This window comes from Solanum pennellii, chromosome 5 (assembly GCF_001406875.1).
Source record: "Solanum pennellii chromosome 5, SPENNV200".
NCBI classification, from domain to species: Eukaryota; Viridiplantae; Streptophyta; class Magnoliopsida; order Solanales; family Solanaceae; genus Solanum; species Solanum pennellii.
Genome location: NC_028641.1, coordinates 75,316,519 through 75,335,951, shown reverse-complemented (window position 1 = coordinate 75,335,951; position 19,433 = coordinate 75,316,519). Strand labels below are relative to the sequence as shown.

Genomic DNA, 19,433 nt, shown 5'->3' with positions numbered 1-19,433 from the left:
CTTTTGAGGAAGTTTTCATATTTATGTTTTTAATCTATATTGTATTTGCTCTATCTAGAATGTATGAGTTAAATTTGTATGAGTCAGAAACAAAATTATTGCAGTTACTTGTATTCAAGTTAAATTGTATTTATAATTTAATATAAATTGTTTTTGTAACATTTTAATGCAAACAATTTTTTTTTTTTGTTTTCGTTTTCTCTCTAAAAGTATTCATATTCGCTATACGTATTCGATCTTTTTTATGTTGTTAGTATTATTAATTGTATTTACAATTTAATAATTTAATATCAAGTCTTACATCCATTTGAAACATATGAATGCATACATTTTGATAGATTATTGTAATTGTTTTGGTATACCTTTTATAACGAAATGTATTCGTATCCATGATTTTAATCTACATTATATTTGTTCTATATATATTGTATGTTGGTAGAATCATATGTATGTTGGTAGAATCATATGTATTGCATTTAAACATCAAAAATGAGTTTTGTGTACCCCACATGCAATACTTAAGCTTGAACACTTTAATATTAACCCAAAACCTTTGAAACCATAACTTCAAGATTTTATACATTAATAAACACAAAAGAACTGGAACCCTTTAAAATCGTTTCATAGAATACAAAAACTAATGTCCAATTACACATCAAAAAATGGACAACAACTAATCTATTTGAATTGTATCAATCTCCTCCATTGCTACATTGAATCTGCTATATCGTGGAGGTGCTTCATTGTCACTTATTGCTCCGACATCATTCTTTTGTTGGCCATAATTCCAAAGAAGTGTAGCATATCTTGAGCGTAAACTCGATGCATCCAAAATATTCGCTGGAATACCTTGGCCATATGATAGGTATTCGGCAAAAGCTAGCATATAAATACCATAATCCCTATAATATAAGAAATTAAAAGTTAGTACACAATATAATATTGATAATTTGATGATAGTAAAATCAAAAGAAACACAAACTTACAGAGACCCATGCGACTGTTGAGGAACATTATCTATGAATACTACATTAAAGAACTCATTCTCTTGTTGAGCTTGCGATACATAAATTCTTGATATACAAAATCAGAATTTTAACAAAAATCGCTAAAAAAATCGAAACCGAAATTTGAACTAACCTTGTCACCACGAAATCTGCTTTAATAATGAATCTAGCTCAAAAATCTTCTTGAATCCTTGATAATCAATGACTTTTCATAATCTACCTAATCTTAAAAATTGAAAAAAAATCACAAGAAATAGACAAAAAATACAAAATCATAAATGTATGATGTATATTAAAACAAAAATCACATAAATTGTCCATAAATTCTTGATATACAAAATCAGAACTTGAACAAAAAATGCTCAAAAAATCGAAATCGAAATTTAAACTAACCTTTCCACCACGAAATCTGCTTTAATAATGAACCTAGCTCGAAAATCTGCTTGAATCCTTGATAACAATGGCTTTGATGAAGAAATCTGGAAAATTTGAACAAGGAACTTGAAATTTTGGTTGAAAATTTTGAATTGATTTTAATTTTTACCTTTCTTGGAACTTTACACAAAAAGTTAATTATTTTCTTTTTTTTCATTAAATGTTATTGGACCATGTTTTGGTCCAATCAATGAGTTTCCATTAATATATTAATTTAATAAAACCAAAATACACTAAAATCTGAAAATACATACATTTAATAAAAATACGTAAAATTAATATAACATATTGCTATTTTGTTATTATCACTAAAAATTTTAAATTAATGTTATTTTGATTAATTATGTTCTTAAAGTTGTCTTTATTGCTAATTTTTCCATAAAAATATGTATATCTTATATATAGAGCTGTCAATATGGGCTAGCCCACCCCATCCGGGCTAATCCATACAGACTTTGACATTTTACGGGTCTTGCCAGGCTAGCCCACTTTTTTAAAAAATTATATATTTTTTTTAATTACTATTTAAATTATAAATTATAATTTAAAAATATTATCATAAATATCGACAAAACAATATTTCATGATGTTAATGTTATTATCTGTTAATCAAATTCACAAATAAAATTGTCTTTATAAAATATTTATTAAGTTAAGTTACCATTTTTTTTAAAAAAAAATTATTAAGTTTTTTAAGTATAAATATCTAAATAGAAATATTAACCTAATTGTTTTGAGTTTGGACTCTCTTTAATTTTAAAATTTTAATATTATATTATATTTTTTAATTAAATTTTACTGGCCCACTGGGTGGCCCTACCTATATTTCTCAAGCCCCTCAAATCAACAGGTTTATTCAGGCTGAGCTAAAAAACCCTTTTCTTAAATGGACTCCAAAAATCTTAGTCCAACCCTATTAAATTCGGGAAACTTACATAAATATACTATAATAAAATTTTTTTTACCATTTATAGCAATAATATTTTTACCTCACTTGATCACTTTTAATTCATTTATAATACAAGTTTAATACATATTACAGATTTAACAAAGCATTGCTATAAATGGTAATAACCAAAAAGTATCGCTAAAATCAGTAATTATTTTTTAAAATATATTAATTTATGTAATTTTTCCATTAAATTCCGAGTTGGACCAGGCCGGCCCAACGGGCCTAGCCAATATTGACGGCTCTACTATATATTTGATATAAAGATATATAATATCACTATATTTTTATAATTTCTTAAGAAGTATAAGAGAGCCGAAACCGCTACATCATATGTTGGACTGGATCTCTTATCAAAATGGGCCTGCTGTGGGATTTGGGCCTTTTCTTCTTTGAACTGATCTATTACTGGACGCTGGCCCACTTATTTATTTAGATAGGGATCCATATTTTTTATGAGAAAATTTCCGAAATAGCAAACATAATAGATATATAGCTATAGTTTCAACATTGCGCTCTATAGCTATCGTTTTATTTGCCATGGAGGCTGCAGCTTGTATATTTCTATCCGTTTGTATATATTTCGCTTGCGAATATACAAATAAGGTATGTATATAGAAATTTTATATTTATACGTTTAGAAAATTTTCAGAGCTCGGTTTGTATGTTTCTCTTACCAATATACAAACAAGGTAATTTATTATGATTTTTTTCATAAATCGTATAACTAGGTTAAGCATATATAAAAGATCTGTATTTATATGATCAAGAACTGAATTATACAAATTTAGAATTTAAACAAATCAGGTAAATAACAAAAATTGGGAAAATTGTAGCTGCGAATTAATATTTTCTTAAACTGTAGCTATAATACCTACTATATTCTAAATGTTTGCTATAATACACAATTTCCCCATATTTTGTAATGTTGAATGAAGAGAAAAAAGTATAGTTTTGCTCATAATTTTTTCGTTGATTATCCCCTTTTGGAACATTTTTGTTTGGTAAATTATTATAGTTTTATTTATCATGCTAATTGTATGAAGATGAGAAAGTCACGAATTAAGGTGGAAGGTTAGAGGCAATTAAATGTCGCTTGTCATAGTATTACCTCTATTCGTGCAACATACTATTTTTGATATATCGTATTTCAGTTATGACCTTATTTTTAGGTTGTTGTTGTTTTCGTTAATTAGTTGCTATATTTTCTTTATTGATGTTTTTCCTTTTTCATGCCTACTTTGATTTGCACACGTGTCGAGGATCTTCCGAAGATAACCTGTCTACCTCCATCAATAGAGATAAGGTCTGCGTACATTCTAACATTGTAACGACCCTCTTAGTCGTTTTAGAAATTCCAACTATTATTTTTATATCAACCTTTTTAGTAGATTGTATAAATAATTTATATGACTTGTAACAATTAGTGACATGATTTTAGATTTAATAGAAGATTATTTTATTGCTAAAAAAAAAAATTAAAAAAACAATATAGAAAAAAAAATAGAAAAGGAATTAATTAATTAAATAAATAAAATAAAATAAAAAGGAAAGGGGCAAAGTGCCCTAAACATTTTAAAGCCTGTGACGGCTTAATGAGGAAAAGAAAAAGAACGATTTGAAAAAGAAAAAAAAAACGCAGAGAAGAAAAGAAAAGAAAGGGAGAAAAGAAAAGGGAAAAGGAGGAGAAAAATCAATATTTTCATCTCAAGGCGTCAAGGTAATTATTTTCATCCTTTCTATTAAGTTTTTATGTAATTAGAAGTAGATTTTTTAGATTAAAACGTGTATAATTTACACTAATATGTGAAACTAATTTTTAATTTTGTGTACATGTATGCATATTTTATTTAGCATAAATTTCACCTTAGTCATTAAGTAATTATGACCAATTGTTGATGATCATGAAACAATTATTGGGAAGGGAGGTAAATAGACATGCAAAAAGCCTTCCGTATAAAAGTATTTCATGAAATATCTTTATTTTGGTATTCAAATATGGGTGATATAAATTGGGATCAATTTGAGATCTTTTTAATAGTTTTCATATTATCATTTAAGTTTTGATATATTAATATATATAATTAAGTATTAGGTATATGGTATTAAGTGAATGTCTTAAGATTTATGATATTGAAAAGAAATTAAAAATTTAATCCTAATCTTGAAACTTAAGAACTTAATTATAAATTTTCGTGAGTGGTTTAGTCTAGACACGTGCAATATGTGTGTTGTTAACTTCGAAACCTTATAGTGTTTAATTATTTGAATAGACTAGATTTTATTTGGAAGTGCAACAAAGGAGGAAGGCTAAAGTCCCGAAGTGATTGTTCGATAAATTGAGGCAAGTGGATTTCTAAACTCTTGTTAAGTGTATGGAATGTGTGTATTTCCTTGTGGTATATGTTTGGAAGTGATGGGATTGGTGATGGGTTGACTTGTCCACATTGATTAATTCTAATGATGAAAAAAAAAGGATAACAAAAGGCAATGTGGTTAATTGTTTATGTGTGATGTGTTGAGAAAGGTTTGATGGCTTGTTGAATCATTGTTGATTTGATTTCATGTTTGTGTGGTTGTGAATTGTGCAATGTTATGAAAATGGTCATCTCCTCATTATTTGTGTGAACATGTCATTTGCATTATTCTGAGACATGGTTGTGAAAGTGTTATGTGCATTGAGAAAGAATGATAACTTAAAGAGGATGTACCATTTCGAGGGACGTATCGCGCGCCGCGATGGATACTATATTTCGAGGGACGTATCGCGCGCCGCGATGGTTACTATTATCGAGGGTCGTGTCGTGCGCCGCGACAGATGCATGGACAGATATGTCCCCCATGGGTCCCGGACTGAGAGACAGCGGGTGTGTATCATTAGGTCAGACATGCATCATTATACTTGACATTGCATTCCATTGCATTGCACATACTTATCATTAGTGAACTTGATATCGTGTTTTGGTGATCTTGTGATTGCCTTTCTGCGGGACTTGTGATTGATTAATATTGAGCTTGTTATTGCGGATATGTAATTTGTTGAAGTATTCTTGTTGAGGATATGTAATTTGTTGAAGTGTTGTTGTTGAGGATATGTAATTTGTCTAAGTGTTGTTGTTGAGCTACGTGCTATGTAAACTGTGAGCTGTTAGGTTGGGTTGATTTTAATGCAGGTTGTAGTTGTGGAGGTTTGGTTGGGGGTGGTAGGAGTACCCGTATTTTATCCCCTTAACTTGTGTTTAGAGGTTTACTTGCTGAGTACCGTGTGGTTTGGTACTCACCCCTTGCTACTACAAATTTTTTTGTAGGTTATGAGCCTGGATTTTTGTTGTACTTGTCATTCTCTTCTTTTCCGAGGCTTCTTGGAGATTTGTCAGGTAGCTGTTTCCATCGCAGCAGACTTTCTTCTCCTTAATTATGATCTTGTTCTATTCTAGAAACAAGTTCATTAGAGACTTGAGTTTTTCTTTTGAATCAATTGTAATACTTTAGAGGCTTGTACACGTGACAACCAGGTTTTGGGGTACTTTTAAGTAACTTATAAATTTTCCGCATTTTATTGTAATTTTAGGCTGACTTGTCTTGGTGGGATAAGACGAGTGCCATCACGCCCATTTTTGGGTCGTGACAAACATTCTCAAATTTACTTGTGGAATTTCACTTAATATGTTATTGTTATTGTTTCTTTGCAATTCATAAATTCAAGAAAACCTTATATCGTACAATTTAAATTCTACATATTATTATAAATGTTAGACGATAGTCAAATGTTTTATCAGTGAGATTGAGAAATATTTGAGTAAAAAGTAAGTTAGAGTTTAACATTGAAGTTATACTTGTACATTTTCTAAAATAGAGATTAAGTTTTAATAAAAATTTATTTTTCTCGGTGCACTTTTACTTATCCATTATACTAATTATACATTTTCATTTTTAGCATATCAAAGATGAAGACATATAATTTTTCATGTTTTACTCTCAAGTTAATTGCTTATTAATCAATTTTTTTTTTCAAAACTTAAGAATAAATATCAATTTATATAAATATTTAGATAAAACATTCATGTCAATTATTATTTTTAAATCTTAATTAGATTCCCGAGTTAGAATTTTTTGAGTATAAAATTATCTTTGTTAGGAGCGCTTTATCCCTAATGAGAGACTTTTCATAATGAATTTTACTTTGATCGAATTCTAATGCAGATATCGATATTATTTTATTTATTATTCATTTAAGATGGAGGAAGAACTCAAATAATTAGGAGAAATTTGGTAGATTTATTTTTAAAAATAATTAGAGGACTAACAGCCGTTTATATTCATAACCAAAATTAACTAAACGCCAAAAACCACATGATAGAGGAATATTTTTGTATAGATTGCTTTAAAAATAGTTATTACTTTATTTTTATTATAATCATAAATCATAGCTAGTCAAATGTAAAGATACCAAAATAATAATAATTTTATTAGAAAACAAAACTAATAAAACAAGAACTACTTATTATATTGTTTTTATTTTAATAATTGGTGTTTCCATTTGTTTAGCATTTAAATGAGTTATGGCTAACAAACACCCATGTGATGCCTCACTTGGAATATTATGAATTGGAAAAAACATAAAATTAAATAATTAAAAAGAAAAAAATCTTATTTACACTTAGCTGTCTACACAATTATTATTATTATTATTATTATTATTATTATGTGTCTGTAATCATTTCTTGAACCTAGTCTTATAATTATGAAACAATTTATTTTGTTTATAGTTATAATATATTTATAATGGGATATATAAAAAAATTTTAACGTTAATAAGAAATTTTGGATATGATTAAAAAAATCTTATTGGAGAGTAGTTAGTTTGATCTCAAACGAGCCTTACGTAATATAAATTATATGATTAGTTAAGGCTAGCTCTAATTGAATACCAGATATCGAATGAGAAATAATCAAAATGATAAAATTTCACATTTACGATATTTATTTTTAAGAATAATTTGTTTAGTGTGATCTTTCTACTTTTAATTTTTAATGGATCACGAAATGCCTGAATATTGAGCTAGCATGATTCGTCTCGATTCAAGATTAATTTGATTAACGCTTTGATCAAACTTGATTAGACAAAAACTTTGACTAACTCGACTCAATTTGATCATGTAAGTGTTATATAAAACGATAATTTAATATAAGAAAATGATGAGTAACTACGCTCAAGATTATAGAAATTTAATTGAGCTCATTGATAAAGTTGGGTTTGATAACAAACTAGGTTAGACATGAATCAACTCGATTTGACACACATATTTAGCCTTTTACAGGTTAGCACCTAAATTTTTATTTTTTTATTTTTTTCACTAAATATGAATATTAATTTTATAGTCGCGATTAATCTGAATTTGTGTTTAGTAAGATTTATTGAAAAGGAAAAACATTATCTATTAAAAATTTATTTTATTTTAAAGATTATCTAAGACTTTTGACTAAGAACAATTTCTTTTTACGAAACAAAAACTTAATATAAACAAATCGTGAGTATAGTAAGTGATAGTTCATATACCTAACATGTCATATATTATTAGTTATATATATATATATATGTAAATATCGATTTATAAAATTTCAAAAATAATCAAAATGATCTTTAATATATAAGTTTTGATCCTATTTGGTCCTTGATATATAAATATAATGTAAATAATCACTTAATATATTGCATAAAGTGATCAATTTGATCTTAAACCCTACAAATAAAGACTATTGTTGCTTTTGCTATCAAAATAAAAAAATTAGCTCCTCCACATCTTTTTTCATACATGATATACTTAGGCTATATTAAAGATATTCTCAGCTTCCTTTTATACTTTTATTATACATATTTTTTAAATAAAATTATGCATAATTTTTTAAAATCTTATCTTCATATCAAATTTTTTCTCAGGATTCATTTAAATTACTATTAATGATTTTAATATGAATTTAGATTAAACAATACAAGAAGGTACATTTATTTTGTAGTTTGATAGCTCACCTATCTTGGACTTCCATTTATTTTAAAAATAAAAAAATAATTTTTACTTTATATTTAAAGGCTTACTATCAAATTAATTTTATTTTCTTAGTAAAGTTTTATACATGTCGTCGTAACAATTTATATATCCTATTATATCATGTTATATTTTATCGTATTACATTATTACAATAAATATAATATTTAAATTATTATATTATTATTATTATTGTTGTTGTTGTTATAGCATGTCATAAATCAATAATTTTTAATAATAAACTTTTAAAAAAGTATGATACAAAATAAAATTACTATAAAAACAGTAAGATAAAAAAAATAAAATAGAAATATTAAGTAATAAGTAAAAATAAAAAGAAAATATTAAAGTAACAACGCATTCGATTAAATCAATCCTTACATAATTTTTTTTTGTCATAACTCGATCAATTTAAATAGAATTATACAATAAAATTTAAGTAACAATTAAAACAAACGTAATATTTCAAACAAATACTTAATAAAATACGTAATAACCATCAATATCAATAACTGAATCAAAAGAAATTCAAAATTTGAAGAAGTAAATATATAAACTAATCTAATAAGGTTTAACATCTATATATACACAAATAAATTTTCCGTCAAAGAATATTTAAATATTCTAACTCCGTTGCTAATTGGATAAGACGTTAGTCTAGGTGTACGTAAATTGACCCAAATATATATATGTAAGAAAAAAGAGGAAAAATATATATATATGTGTAAGAAGAAAGGTGTGAATGAGAGTATTCTTGATTTGTTCTTGTTACTGTGTGTATTTGTGTGTGTGAGAAGAAGAAGAAGACGAAGTCAATTGGGTGGGCGACAAAGACAAAGCAACTAGTATTATACTGTTTCCATTTCTTTACAGTATAACAAGACTTTTCTCTATACAATAAACTCTGATTCATTCAATTCAATACAATATTTTGACTCCCTTTATAGTCTTCTTCAGATCACCATTTGTTTTACACTTGACGAACTTTCTGAACAAACCCCATCAAAGTATTTACTTCTCCTGCCCATTTTTGCTTCCAAGGTTTGATTTTGCCCCCTTTTTGAGTTTATTTTTGTTGGGGAATCTGAGGGATCGGTGTTGATTTTGGATTTTTAGCATGGTTTTTTGTATTGGATTTGATACTATTGTTGTTTAGTTTTGTGGGGTTTTGTTTAAATGCTTGAAAAAGGGCAAATCGAGTTGAGTAGCTGGTTTTAGTCTGTTTTGTTGTTCAATCTGTGAGCAAGTTTGTTTCTTGATTTTTTTTTGATATTTGTGTAGCAGTTTTACTGTGATTTTAGTTTCCTATCTTAGTTTTGAGGGGTTGATTTTTTTGATCACTGAGGAATTTGCTGTATTTTCAGTTTCGGTTAATGTTATTGTTGTTGTGTTTTGTTTTGAGGGTTATTAGATTGTACTGGACTAGTGAAATGTGAAAGTGGATCACTTTAGATTCTGGAAGGAGGATTGTTTTGGTGTAACGTGAATAGATAATGAAGTCACTTAAAGAGAGGAAGAAAAGGTCTTTGTGGAAATGAAAAGCAACTCGATTATGGAGTTTTCTATTGTTTTCGTATGTCTAAATATTGTATGGAGGGTTCAAAGTAGTCATCTTTGTGGTGCATTTAGGCTTCTAAAGTGACTCTTTTTTCATATCTTCTGAAGTGAAGATACCAAAGATTTGGTCTTTGATCTTTGCTTATCACGAGTGTGAGACTATTTCAGGTAGCAACTGTGATTTGTGAAATCCAATGACACGGTGACTATTGGTTATAGAACACAATAAAGAAATATAACTATGGCAAAATTGAGTAATGGGAATGTTGCGTGTCTTTCTCGATGCCAACTCTTTAACAACCCTGGTTCAGTTGAGTATATAATATATCATGTCATGTTAGGTTCAGTCATACTGTTGGTCAACTATTAAATTTTCCATTTTTGTCTTGGTTAGTCTATGATGTTGGCCTTCTGTTTCTCTATGAGATGTTGATGTGCTTAATTTCTTCCCTCTTGCATGCTTGTCATACAAACATTGAATATATGTCAGTAGAAGCATAAGATAAACATTTTCTCTTGTTATTGATATTTCACCTAGCCCTTTTGATAATTAATGATGACAATGGATAAACACTTTCGATGTGGAAAGGGATTAGTTTCAGAATCCTTTTGAATTGTGTATTATAGCACTGATGACGCTCCTGTTTCCTTGTTCTAGAGACACCAAATATAATTTATTAACTTCTTGACTAGTATTTTTCAGAATATCTCACGGTTATAAGAAGGATAACTATGAGCTGCTTCGGTTGTTGTGACGATGATGACATGCATAAACCTGCTGATCATGGACCATTCATGACCAACAATGCAGCAGGTTAATTTCCTCCTTGTACTATTTGCTATTAATAATATTTCGAACTCTTTGAAATGATAAATTCAGCTGCAGGAGAGGGGCTAGAGGGTAGTGGGTTTCAATCCTAGTATCTCCTGGATTAAAGCTCAACCTTAACCACAGAGTACTGATGTATAATACATTATCAGTACTCAGTAGAGTTGGGAACTAATAGGCGAATCTTCCTATCAGGTCTATAAGTAAATTAGTTCCAGTATCTTTGAAGCTCAGAAATCATGATGTTTGAATCTAGTGTCGTTGTGACCTGGTATGGAAGATATGCCTGCTGTGCAAACATATCTTTCACCTCAATCTTACAGTTTAACCTTTAGTAAATTTTGAAACAGTCAGGTGAAAGTTGTAGTGTTTAGTTCATTGCTTTGGCTTTACGCCTACCCCAAATATATGCTTTCTTTAGATAGTGTCATGATTTTACTCACTGAGATTCTATTAATTCTTTTTTTTACCTGTACGATTTATGGTTTTCACTCTTTCCTAACTGGAAATCTTTTTTTAGGCTACAATGCAGGGCAGCGTGCAACAGAAAGTGCGCAAAGGGAGACGCAGAATGTTAACATCCTGCCCATTGCTGTTCCTTCTATAACTGTTGATGAGTTAAAAGACATCACAGACAACTTTGGTACAAAAGCCTTGATAGGTGAGGGATCGTATGGAAGGGTATACCATGGTGTCCTGAAAAGTGGGCGGGCTGCAGCCATTAAAAAGTTAGACTCGAGCAAGCAGCCTGATCGAGAATTTTCAGCACAGGTCAGGTCGTTTGGATTGTCCTACTTTGAACTATTCTATATTATACATAAACCTCTTACCTTGCTTGGATATGATGTTACCATTTCAGGTTTCCATGGTATCAAGACTAAAACATGAAAACGTGGTTGAGTTACTCGGTTATAGTGTGGACGGCGGTCTTCGTGTGCTGGCTTATGAGTATGCCCCCAATGGATCTCTCCATGACATTCTTCATGGTTAGTTTCTATAAGCCTTCGTGTATCCATTCTATGCATGTTGACCAATTAATGATTTGGTTGTTCTAATCTATATATACCGGTGAAATTCAGATTTGGTTGTTCTAATTTATATCCATCGTGGTACGTTGAGTTTGGAAATGATTGCGCAATCCAAATCCAACTCGGTCATGCGCCTTCACTATAGTGTGCACTTTAAGTACTTGACTACTGCACCCTCAAGAAGTTGTCAAAACTCCTCCCCCGATATATCCCCTTTCTTGAAGTACCTCACCAGGGTCTTTTTTGACATGTGTCATTTAAGTCTCATGTAAAGTTGCTCTAATCAAGAGTAGACTTGCACCAAGACTTCCTCAGATTTTATGCTACTAATTGGACAAACCCTTAAAGTATTTTCTTCTTAATTTCAGATTTTATCCTTTTCTTCTCTGTTGTGCATATACATTTCTTTCTCTTGTCCTCTTCGCAAATATATATTTCATTCATAAGTTCCATTTGTTACGTACTTGACTGTGCACATAGTGAAAAAGTTTTCTACATATTATATTGGTGGTGACTGGACAGACTTCTGAAAATGATAAGTTGTTAAAATGGAAAATGTCTACATATAAGTTTTAAGTTCCTCAGGTTGAGTAGCTATGAATCCTAAATGACAATAGGGGTTTGAACTCATGATTGCTTTAACCTAATCTACTTGGATCCAGATTTTGGTATATTGGGTTTCAATGTATAATTCTGTCCAATCTGGTTCAAGACTGTGTTAAACATTTTGGACATGTAAAATTGGACAGGAAGTGTGCACTGGGTTAAGATATAGGTTTACGGGATATCTGAAGGTAGAATGTTATTATTTTAGTGTGCTTCCATTCCCCTAGTATAGCCTTTTGATAGTCCAAACTTGGAAAGACTGCTGTCAGAAAGGTCATTGGGATTGGCCCACCTCATTTATCAGATATCGGAAGGATAAGTAGGGAGAGGAAGGGAGCTTGAAGTGGGTTTCTACATCATACTGATGAAGCTTATATTTTGACCCAATGTAATTGAATTTGATTGCAGTCGCGTAAGATGCTCTTCTTTTTCTTCAAAATTCAGTCTAACCCACCTTTTTCTCATGTTAATTTCAGCCATTGGCACTGCTCCTTTAGTAAGTAAAAGAAAAGGATAAAATCCTAGTATCTTGGAAGTCCATCATTATCCTGCCAAATCGATTGCATCCTTCCTCTCTCTCTCCCTAATATGTAAATTATAATATATGGGAACAGCTCCAAAAAGTGATGTTTTCGGGTTGTATTTACCTATCCATTCCACTATGTTAAACAAAATTACTTCTGCCGTGCAATTGCTGTTAAATGAAAATTGTTGTCATTTGCTGACAGCATGTTGTATTTCTATTTAACAGGCAAATTCCGTAACAAGCCTTTGTTTTCTCTTACAATTTTCCTTATTTGAACTATTTTCTGACTACGAGGGTATCTATTTCTGTACATATGTGTGTGTATACATATTCCTGTTTTATTTGGAAGTTTTTGTTGTGTTTTCCTTCTTTATGTATGGCTGATCATTCTCATTTTTTTTACTTTTCTGGAACAACTATTGGATTGTGGTGGTTGTCTCAGCCAAGTTAATGTGTCATCTCATACTAATGCTGAAAACTGATTCGACTACCTATTTTTTCAAATTGGTTGTAGCAGCCTCAAGCTACCTGGACTATAAATTATTTTTTTGATGACAAAAGAAATTTAAAAATATATATTCCACGTAGCCTGGGGCTGCTACAATCAATTTTGTAATTCTTGAAATAGTTAGTCAAATTGGGTTTCTCATATTCCAAAATCTTGCTAATCCAATCTGTAAAATGCAAATAACTTTTCAATTTGTAATTACAGGACGGAAAGGTGTGAAAGGTGCACAGCCAGGTCCAGTATTATCATGGGCCCAACGGGTTAAAATTGCCGTTGGAGCTGCAAAAGGGCTAGAGTACTTGCATGAAAAAGCACAGCCACATATTATCCATCGTGATATTAAGTCTAGCAATGTCCTACTCTTTGATGATGATGTTGCTAAGATTGCGGATTTTGATTTATCAAATCAAGCTCCTGATATGGCAGCACGCCTTCACTCTACACGTGTTCTTGGAACCTTTGGTTATCATGCTCCTGAGTGAGTTCACTTCTGAATATTTGATACAAATAGACTGTAAACTTGGTTTACTAACTTAAATGAAGCAATTTTAGCTCAGGGCCCAAGGGTCATTCATTTTTATGCTGAATGGACTTTTGCTCATGTTGCAGATATGCAATGACTGGTCAGCTGAGTTCAAAGAGTGATGTTTACAGCTTTGGTGTTGTCCTCCTTGAACTACTCACTGGTCGTAAACCTGTTGATCATACATTACCACGTGGCCAACAGAGTCTTGTGACATGGGTATAACCCTCAAGATACTGACATTACTACATCTGATGCGCCAATTTTTTAGTTGATTGTTTTGATTCTGAATTAACTTTCTGCACCATGTGTAATCAGGCAACACCAAGACTTAGTGAAGATAAAGTGAAGCAATGTGTTGACGCTAGACTCGGTACAGATTACCCTCCTAAGGCCATTGCAAAGGTATGTAACTAGAGCAGAAAATTCTTGACTACTGAAATCATAATCCTGCATCTTCTTACATCTCTTCTTGATTTTCATCAATTCCTATTTCTCAAATTTTGGGTTGCTGAAACAGATGGCTGCAGTTGCTGCTTTGTGTGTGCAATACGAAGCTGATTTTCGGCCAAATATGAGCATTGTGGTAAAAGCTCTACAACCTCTGTTGCACGCTCGACCTGCACCTAGTGAAACATCAAACTTGTGATTCTCTCCTTTGCCGCAGCCGCTACCAAATGGAATGACAGTGATTGAGATTTGTTTTGTTGAGTTGAAAATGATATTATACTAGTAGTTATCTGGGTAAATAGCAGACATACTGTGCTTTCCCCCCTTCTTTTACTGGTCTCAATTGAATGTGAATAAATTTATACATGTACTAATGAAAGTAGCTTTGCCTATTCTTTTAATGGATATTATTCTTGAGGTCTTGAATATCCTTGTATCAGTTAAGTTGAGATGATCACCATGATAAAAGCTGAGACTATTGAGTTTATAAGTCGAAAACATCGGCTTTTTCCCACCATTGGCATGATTCTTTTGCTGATTAGGTCAACAATTGTGTTTTGCATGAGGGTGGCTACTGACCTATCATGATTGAACTTACAACAACAATTGTGTTTTCCCACCATATAGGTCACACAGAGATAATTTTACCGTTGCTCTCAGGTTTCCTTCAAGTTGTCTCTATTGTCCCATCTGTGTAATATTGAATGTTGGGAGGCAATGAATGGCCAACTTGTACATTATATCTCAAATATTTGTAGAGTAGCTAGCAATTAGTCAATGAGATGAGAATATAGTCATGTTAGCTGTTTTCATTTTCAAGCTCAAGCAAAGTTTAGGCAATTGTGGAAGTCCCCACAAACTACCCTCTCAAAACTAAATGCTATCTAGTTGGGTAGAGTGTTGACATCTATCACTGGGAAGTGTACATATGTCCAATTTTGGTGTCACTATCTAAGTTTTGTCCAAAGTTTTATAATTTTTGTAGGTCTATTCATTTTGGAACAACTTTAAACATAAAGTTCATATGATTGGACTTTTGACACATAAAAATTCAATCATTTTGCCTAAAGCTCATGCACACACATGAATGAAGTCTAATCATCTTTACCCGTTCAGATTTGATAAGCCAAGCTTCAGACACCACATATTTGACTTCAAAATTGAGTACAAGTTATATAATTTTAAGATACTTGGTGCAAGTTAAATAGCGGTGTCCAAATAGGACACGCCTTGAGTTTTAGCCCCGAGTATAGATAAAATTCTTGATAGGAAGCGGAAAATGGCTGTAATTCAATGATCACAACATAAATACATCTTATCCTTGTAAATCTTGTAAAGTTGCTTACAACTAATTTCCTTCAGAAATTATGCAGACTAATGTATTCCCCCAACAAGAAGCAGAAGAGAAATGGAAAAAAAAATGTCCTTTAATAATAATTCATGTGGGATTTACTCATAATTTGAAGCTTAATCTTGACTAAAATATGTAGTATACTTAGATTAGCATTCAAACGTCCAATCAATTTTCAGATGGTAATATATTTTTAGAAGTATCGACAAACAACAATACAACTTAACATTCTGATACCAGAACAATAAGTATAGAATACGCCATGAGAAGGCAAATATACACGACGAACATCAGTAATACAGTTCAAAATTGATGACAACTATTTCTGTTGGAGTGCTAGAAACACGTATTAGAAGTATGCCGGTGTAATTAGCATCAAGGATTTGTAGATGTTCTGTGAAACTTGCCTTGTTTATGGCACATCCTAAGAGTTTTTCAAGAATGGCAGGTACACCTCTCATAAAAGATTCCAATGCTCTTCGACTGGTCAGAGAGGAAACTGGTAAGAAACGCTTCGTGAACACTATAGCTTCAATGCCTCCTTTGCTTTGCACGCTTCCTTGACTGTGGACCTCTGTTCTTCCACTTGTCAACTCCACCTGGCCGATTGCGTTCTTCAATCTCGCGAACTTTGCGTTTCCTGTGTAGCATATGAGGTTTAGAATGATCCTTAACAGACCTGTTAAAAGTAGTTGCATAATTCCTTTACTTCTATTCATGTTTGTGACGTACCTGTACTCCCCAAGTTTACGGTCAGAAAGTAGCTCTTCAGTAAGTGTTGTCTTTCTCTCCTTCTTAGTCAGTCTACCAGAGTAGTATTCAGATGCTGGCTCTATTACTGTGCCGACCTGCTCAAATTTCGAAAACCTCAACATGTTACCTCTAACCAACAGGATAACAAGATGTTAATAAAAGAGAGTGCAAGACAACAACAGAACAACAGTTGCCTGTACGGTTGTTCAATTCTATCTTCTTTCTATTTTAAATCTTTCTGTTCCTTTGCTTAATCATGTGAGATAGGGGAAGCTTATCATCAGGGTAATGATGCATCAACCTGCTAGTGGTTATTATCAGGCATAAGCTGGGGTCTGGAGAGGTTAGTGTGTATGCAAACCTTACGTCTACCTTGTGAGGTAGAGAGGTTTCAAATAGACCTCGGCTCAAGCAAAAGCATTACAAAGCAGTTCAAAAAAAGAAAACAACAGGAGTAAAGAAGCCAAGACAAAATGCTATAGAAAACATGACAAATCATACTAAAAAGAAGCAGCCACTACATCAACAATTTAGAAATAATAGATTTACCTGGAAATATTTAGGTAATGTTTTTGATTTTGAGCCACTCTTCTTGTAATGCCTTTTCGGATCCATGGCACCCCTTAGCTGAAACAATCAGATTTTTAGAACTGCGAACTTACTCATAAGAGAAATGATTGCAATTTAATTAGGCATACAGACAGGAAACTCAACAATATATCATAGGAAAAGGTGATCATTAGACATGATCGAGTCTTCAAAAGTCCATCTTCACTAGGGATGTCAAACTGTGCTGAAGAATTATATTATTTGTGTACACTGGATGGAATTTAAATTTTTTTGTTTGTAACTAGTGAGATCGAACAATAACAAATGAATGAGAAAAATCAATTAATATGTCACTTTACTCTAAGCTTGTCTAGAATTTGTAACAGGGAAACCATTGAGGCCTTATACCCTCCTTTAAGACCATAAGCAAGTTACTCCAGGGAACACGAATCTAGAGAGTGGAGCGTGAGAAGAGTTGCATTTTTCAGAAATATTTGTAGGAAGCTTATACACATTTCAATTCTACCTATCTTACTGATCATGGACACAATCTTCAGATGAATAGATCATTTATCAGCAGCAGTGTAAAATGTTCTATCTCTTACATTCTCTCTCTCGTTGCTCTTCTCAAAGAAAGGCATTCATTGATTTTCAACATCTTACAACGCTATGGCTCCTAAGGTAGACGAGCCAAGAATCTTAGAAAATCAGACTGTGATTGTTATGGACTAGTATCAAGATCAAATCCTAGACAAGGGATCTACTTTTAGCAGCGGAATAGTAACAAAAGATGGCCCTCCATGTATCCTTTAACAACAATGTGAAGAAAAGCTTAGCTAAGTCACAACCTCTCATAAGTAACGAAACACATTAGCCGATCATCGCGCAGTAAAAACGTTGAAGTAAAGAGAGAGACATTGTCATTTAAAGAATCACCTTTAACAGCTGGAGATCCCTTTTCAGCTCTGGAGTAATCGTTGGGGCAGGCATATCAAACCTATTTAAATTTCAGAAACAGTAAATAATATTCATAAAAGGAACAAAATTTACAATAAAAACACATGAATTTGAAAAACTACAATTGAGATTACCAATTTTTGCCAGTTGTATCCTTGATTTGTTTTCGTAGAAGCTTGTTCACCTTTTTGGGATCATTGGGCGGAACAAATAGGCCGTCCATGAGTTCCGAACTAGGTTTGTATACTGCACTTGCCCCAGGCACCTCATTGGAGCTCTTTTTGGTCCCAAATGATAATTGAGGTAACTTTGGTTCCCATGAAAGCCCAATTACAGGCTTGTTTTCAGGCATATTGAATTGCTAAAGACCCACAAGTTTCAACCTAACTAGTAATAGTTCAATAAATAAACAACTTTCAGCCTAAAATAATTCGTACACAGTACAACAACAAGATACCTAGTGTAATCCCACCGTCTTACCCCTACCTTATGAAAGTAATAAACTCTCGGCTTAAGTAAAGTATATCAAATAATGGATAATATGATAATCAGAGCAAAGGACACAATGAGTAACACCAAAATCTAAAAAGAGTAAGATAACAGGAAACTAATAATAACAATACATAGAAGTATACTCGACTACCTACTAACCTTCTACGCAACCTCCTATCTAGAGTCATATCATCGATATTCATACACAGTACATAATAACTAAAAACAAACCTGCCTGACTAAATTCAGTCTATATGCAAAAAAAACTATGAAATTATAACTATCCAGTTCCTCTGCCAGAGTTTTACAAGCTCCTTATTATCTACCTATTTCTATCCACGGGCTGCTCAACCCTAAAGCCCCAAAAATCCTCCAAAAAAGCAAAAAAAAAAATCCAGTTCAAAAAAGAAGCTTAAATACACGAAAACATACCAAAAATGCAGAAAAATTCAAGCAAGAGGCAAGATTAAACGAAGAAGCAGAGCACTTAGCAGACAAAATATGAAGAAGATACATACCTGAGAAAACCAGACCTGATGAAGGCGATGTAAAAGAGAAGCACACTTAAAGCAACAAGAAGGAAAAAAAACCCTAACTAGAATTTTTTTTTAAAAAAAAGTATGTATTTATTGTTACTATTAATTAAAATTTTCTCCATTAATTTTACTATGTTTTCCTTTTTTCATATTAAATAGTCTCTTAAATAATAAATATTTTAAATTGTTTAAACTTTCAAAAGGTTATTTCAATGATAATCAAGTAAATAGTAATATGTAACAAGTGTTTTTAGTAAGATCTCAAACTAATATAAGATAAATGTATCGTCTAGGGTGAGTGATAAGAATAAATAATCTCAGAATAAGAAA

General features: G+C 31.5%; 2 protein-coding genes and 1 long non-coding RNA gene across 8 annotated transcripts; 1 reads left to right on the top strand and 2 right to left on the bottom strand.

Annotated features, from left to right (window-relative positions):
• Nucleotides 1-539: 539 nt before the first annotated feature.
• LOC107020100 lies at nt 540-1,570 on the bottom strand. 2 transcript variants are annotated; one of them, XR_001456791.2, is made up of 3 exons: nt 1,401-1,570; nt 1,141-1,232; nt 540-902 (listed from the first exon to the last, which is right to left on the bottom strand). It is a non-coding gene; the product is annotated as an uncharacterized LOC107020100 (long non-coding RNA). The 2 variants fall into 2 exon arrangements; XR_001456792.2 differs by having other exon boundaries at nt 1,141-1,227.
• Nucleotides 1,571-9,143: 7,573 nt separating this feature from the next.
• LOC107020276 (pto-interacting protein 1-like) lies at nt 9,144-14,891 on the top strand. 4 transcript variants are annotated; one of them, XM_027917063.1, is made up of 9 exons: nt 9,144-9,283; nt 9,386-9,479; nt 10,689-10,809; nt 11,345-11,595; nt 11,684-11,810; nt 13,697-13,970; nt 14,102-14,234; nt 14,334-14,420; nt 14,536-14,891. In XM_027917063.1, exons 1-9 carry the CDS (start codon nt 9,159-9,161, stop codon nt 14,662-14,664), a joined length of 1,341 nt encoding a protein of 446 aa, XP_027772864.1. In that variant the 5' UTR covers nt 9,144-9,158; the 3' UTR covers nt 14,665-14,891. The 4 variants fall into 4 exon arrangements, with proteins under 4 accessions (XP_027772864.1, XP_027772865.1, XP_015076047.1 ...); XM_015220561.1 differs by having other exon boundaries at nt 9,166-9,283; nt 10,699-10,809; XM_027917064.1 differs by having other exon boundaries at nt 9,164-9,479; nt 10,699-10,809.
• A 1,051-nt stretch (nt 14,892-15,942) lies between these two features.
• On the bottom strand, nt 15,943-19,179 carry LOC107020277 (rRNA-processing protein fcf2-like). 2 transcript variants are annotated; one of them, XM_015220562.2, is made up of 6 exons: nt 19,086-19,179; nt 18,210-18,462; nt 18,055-18,115; nt 17,119-17,196; nt 16,549-16,664; nt 15,943-16,456 (listed from the first exon to the last, which is right to left on the bottom strand). In XM_015220562.2, the coding sequence occupies exons 2-6, from the start codon at nt 18,425-18,427 to the stop codon at nt 16,348-16,350; spliced, it is 582 nt and encodes a 193-aa protein (XP_015076048.1). In that variant the 5' UTR covers nt 18,428-18,462; nt 19,086-19,179; the 3' UTR covers nt 15,943-16,347. The 2 variants fall into 2 exon arrangements, with proteins under 2 accessions (XP_015076048.1, XP_015076049.1); XM_015220563.2 differs by having other exon boundaries at nt 18,210-18,458; nt 19,086-19,170.
• Between the last annotated feature and the right edge of the window lie 254 nt (nt 19,180-19,433).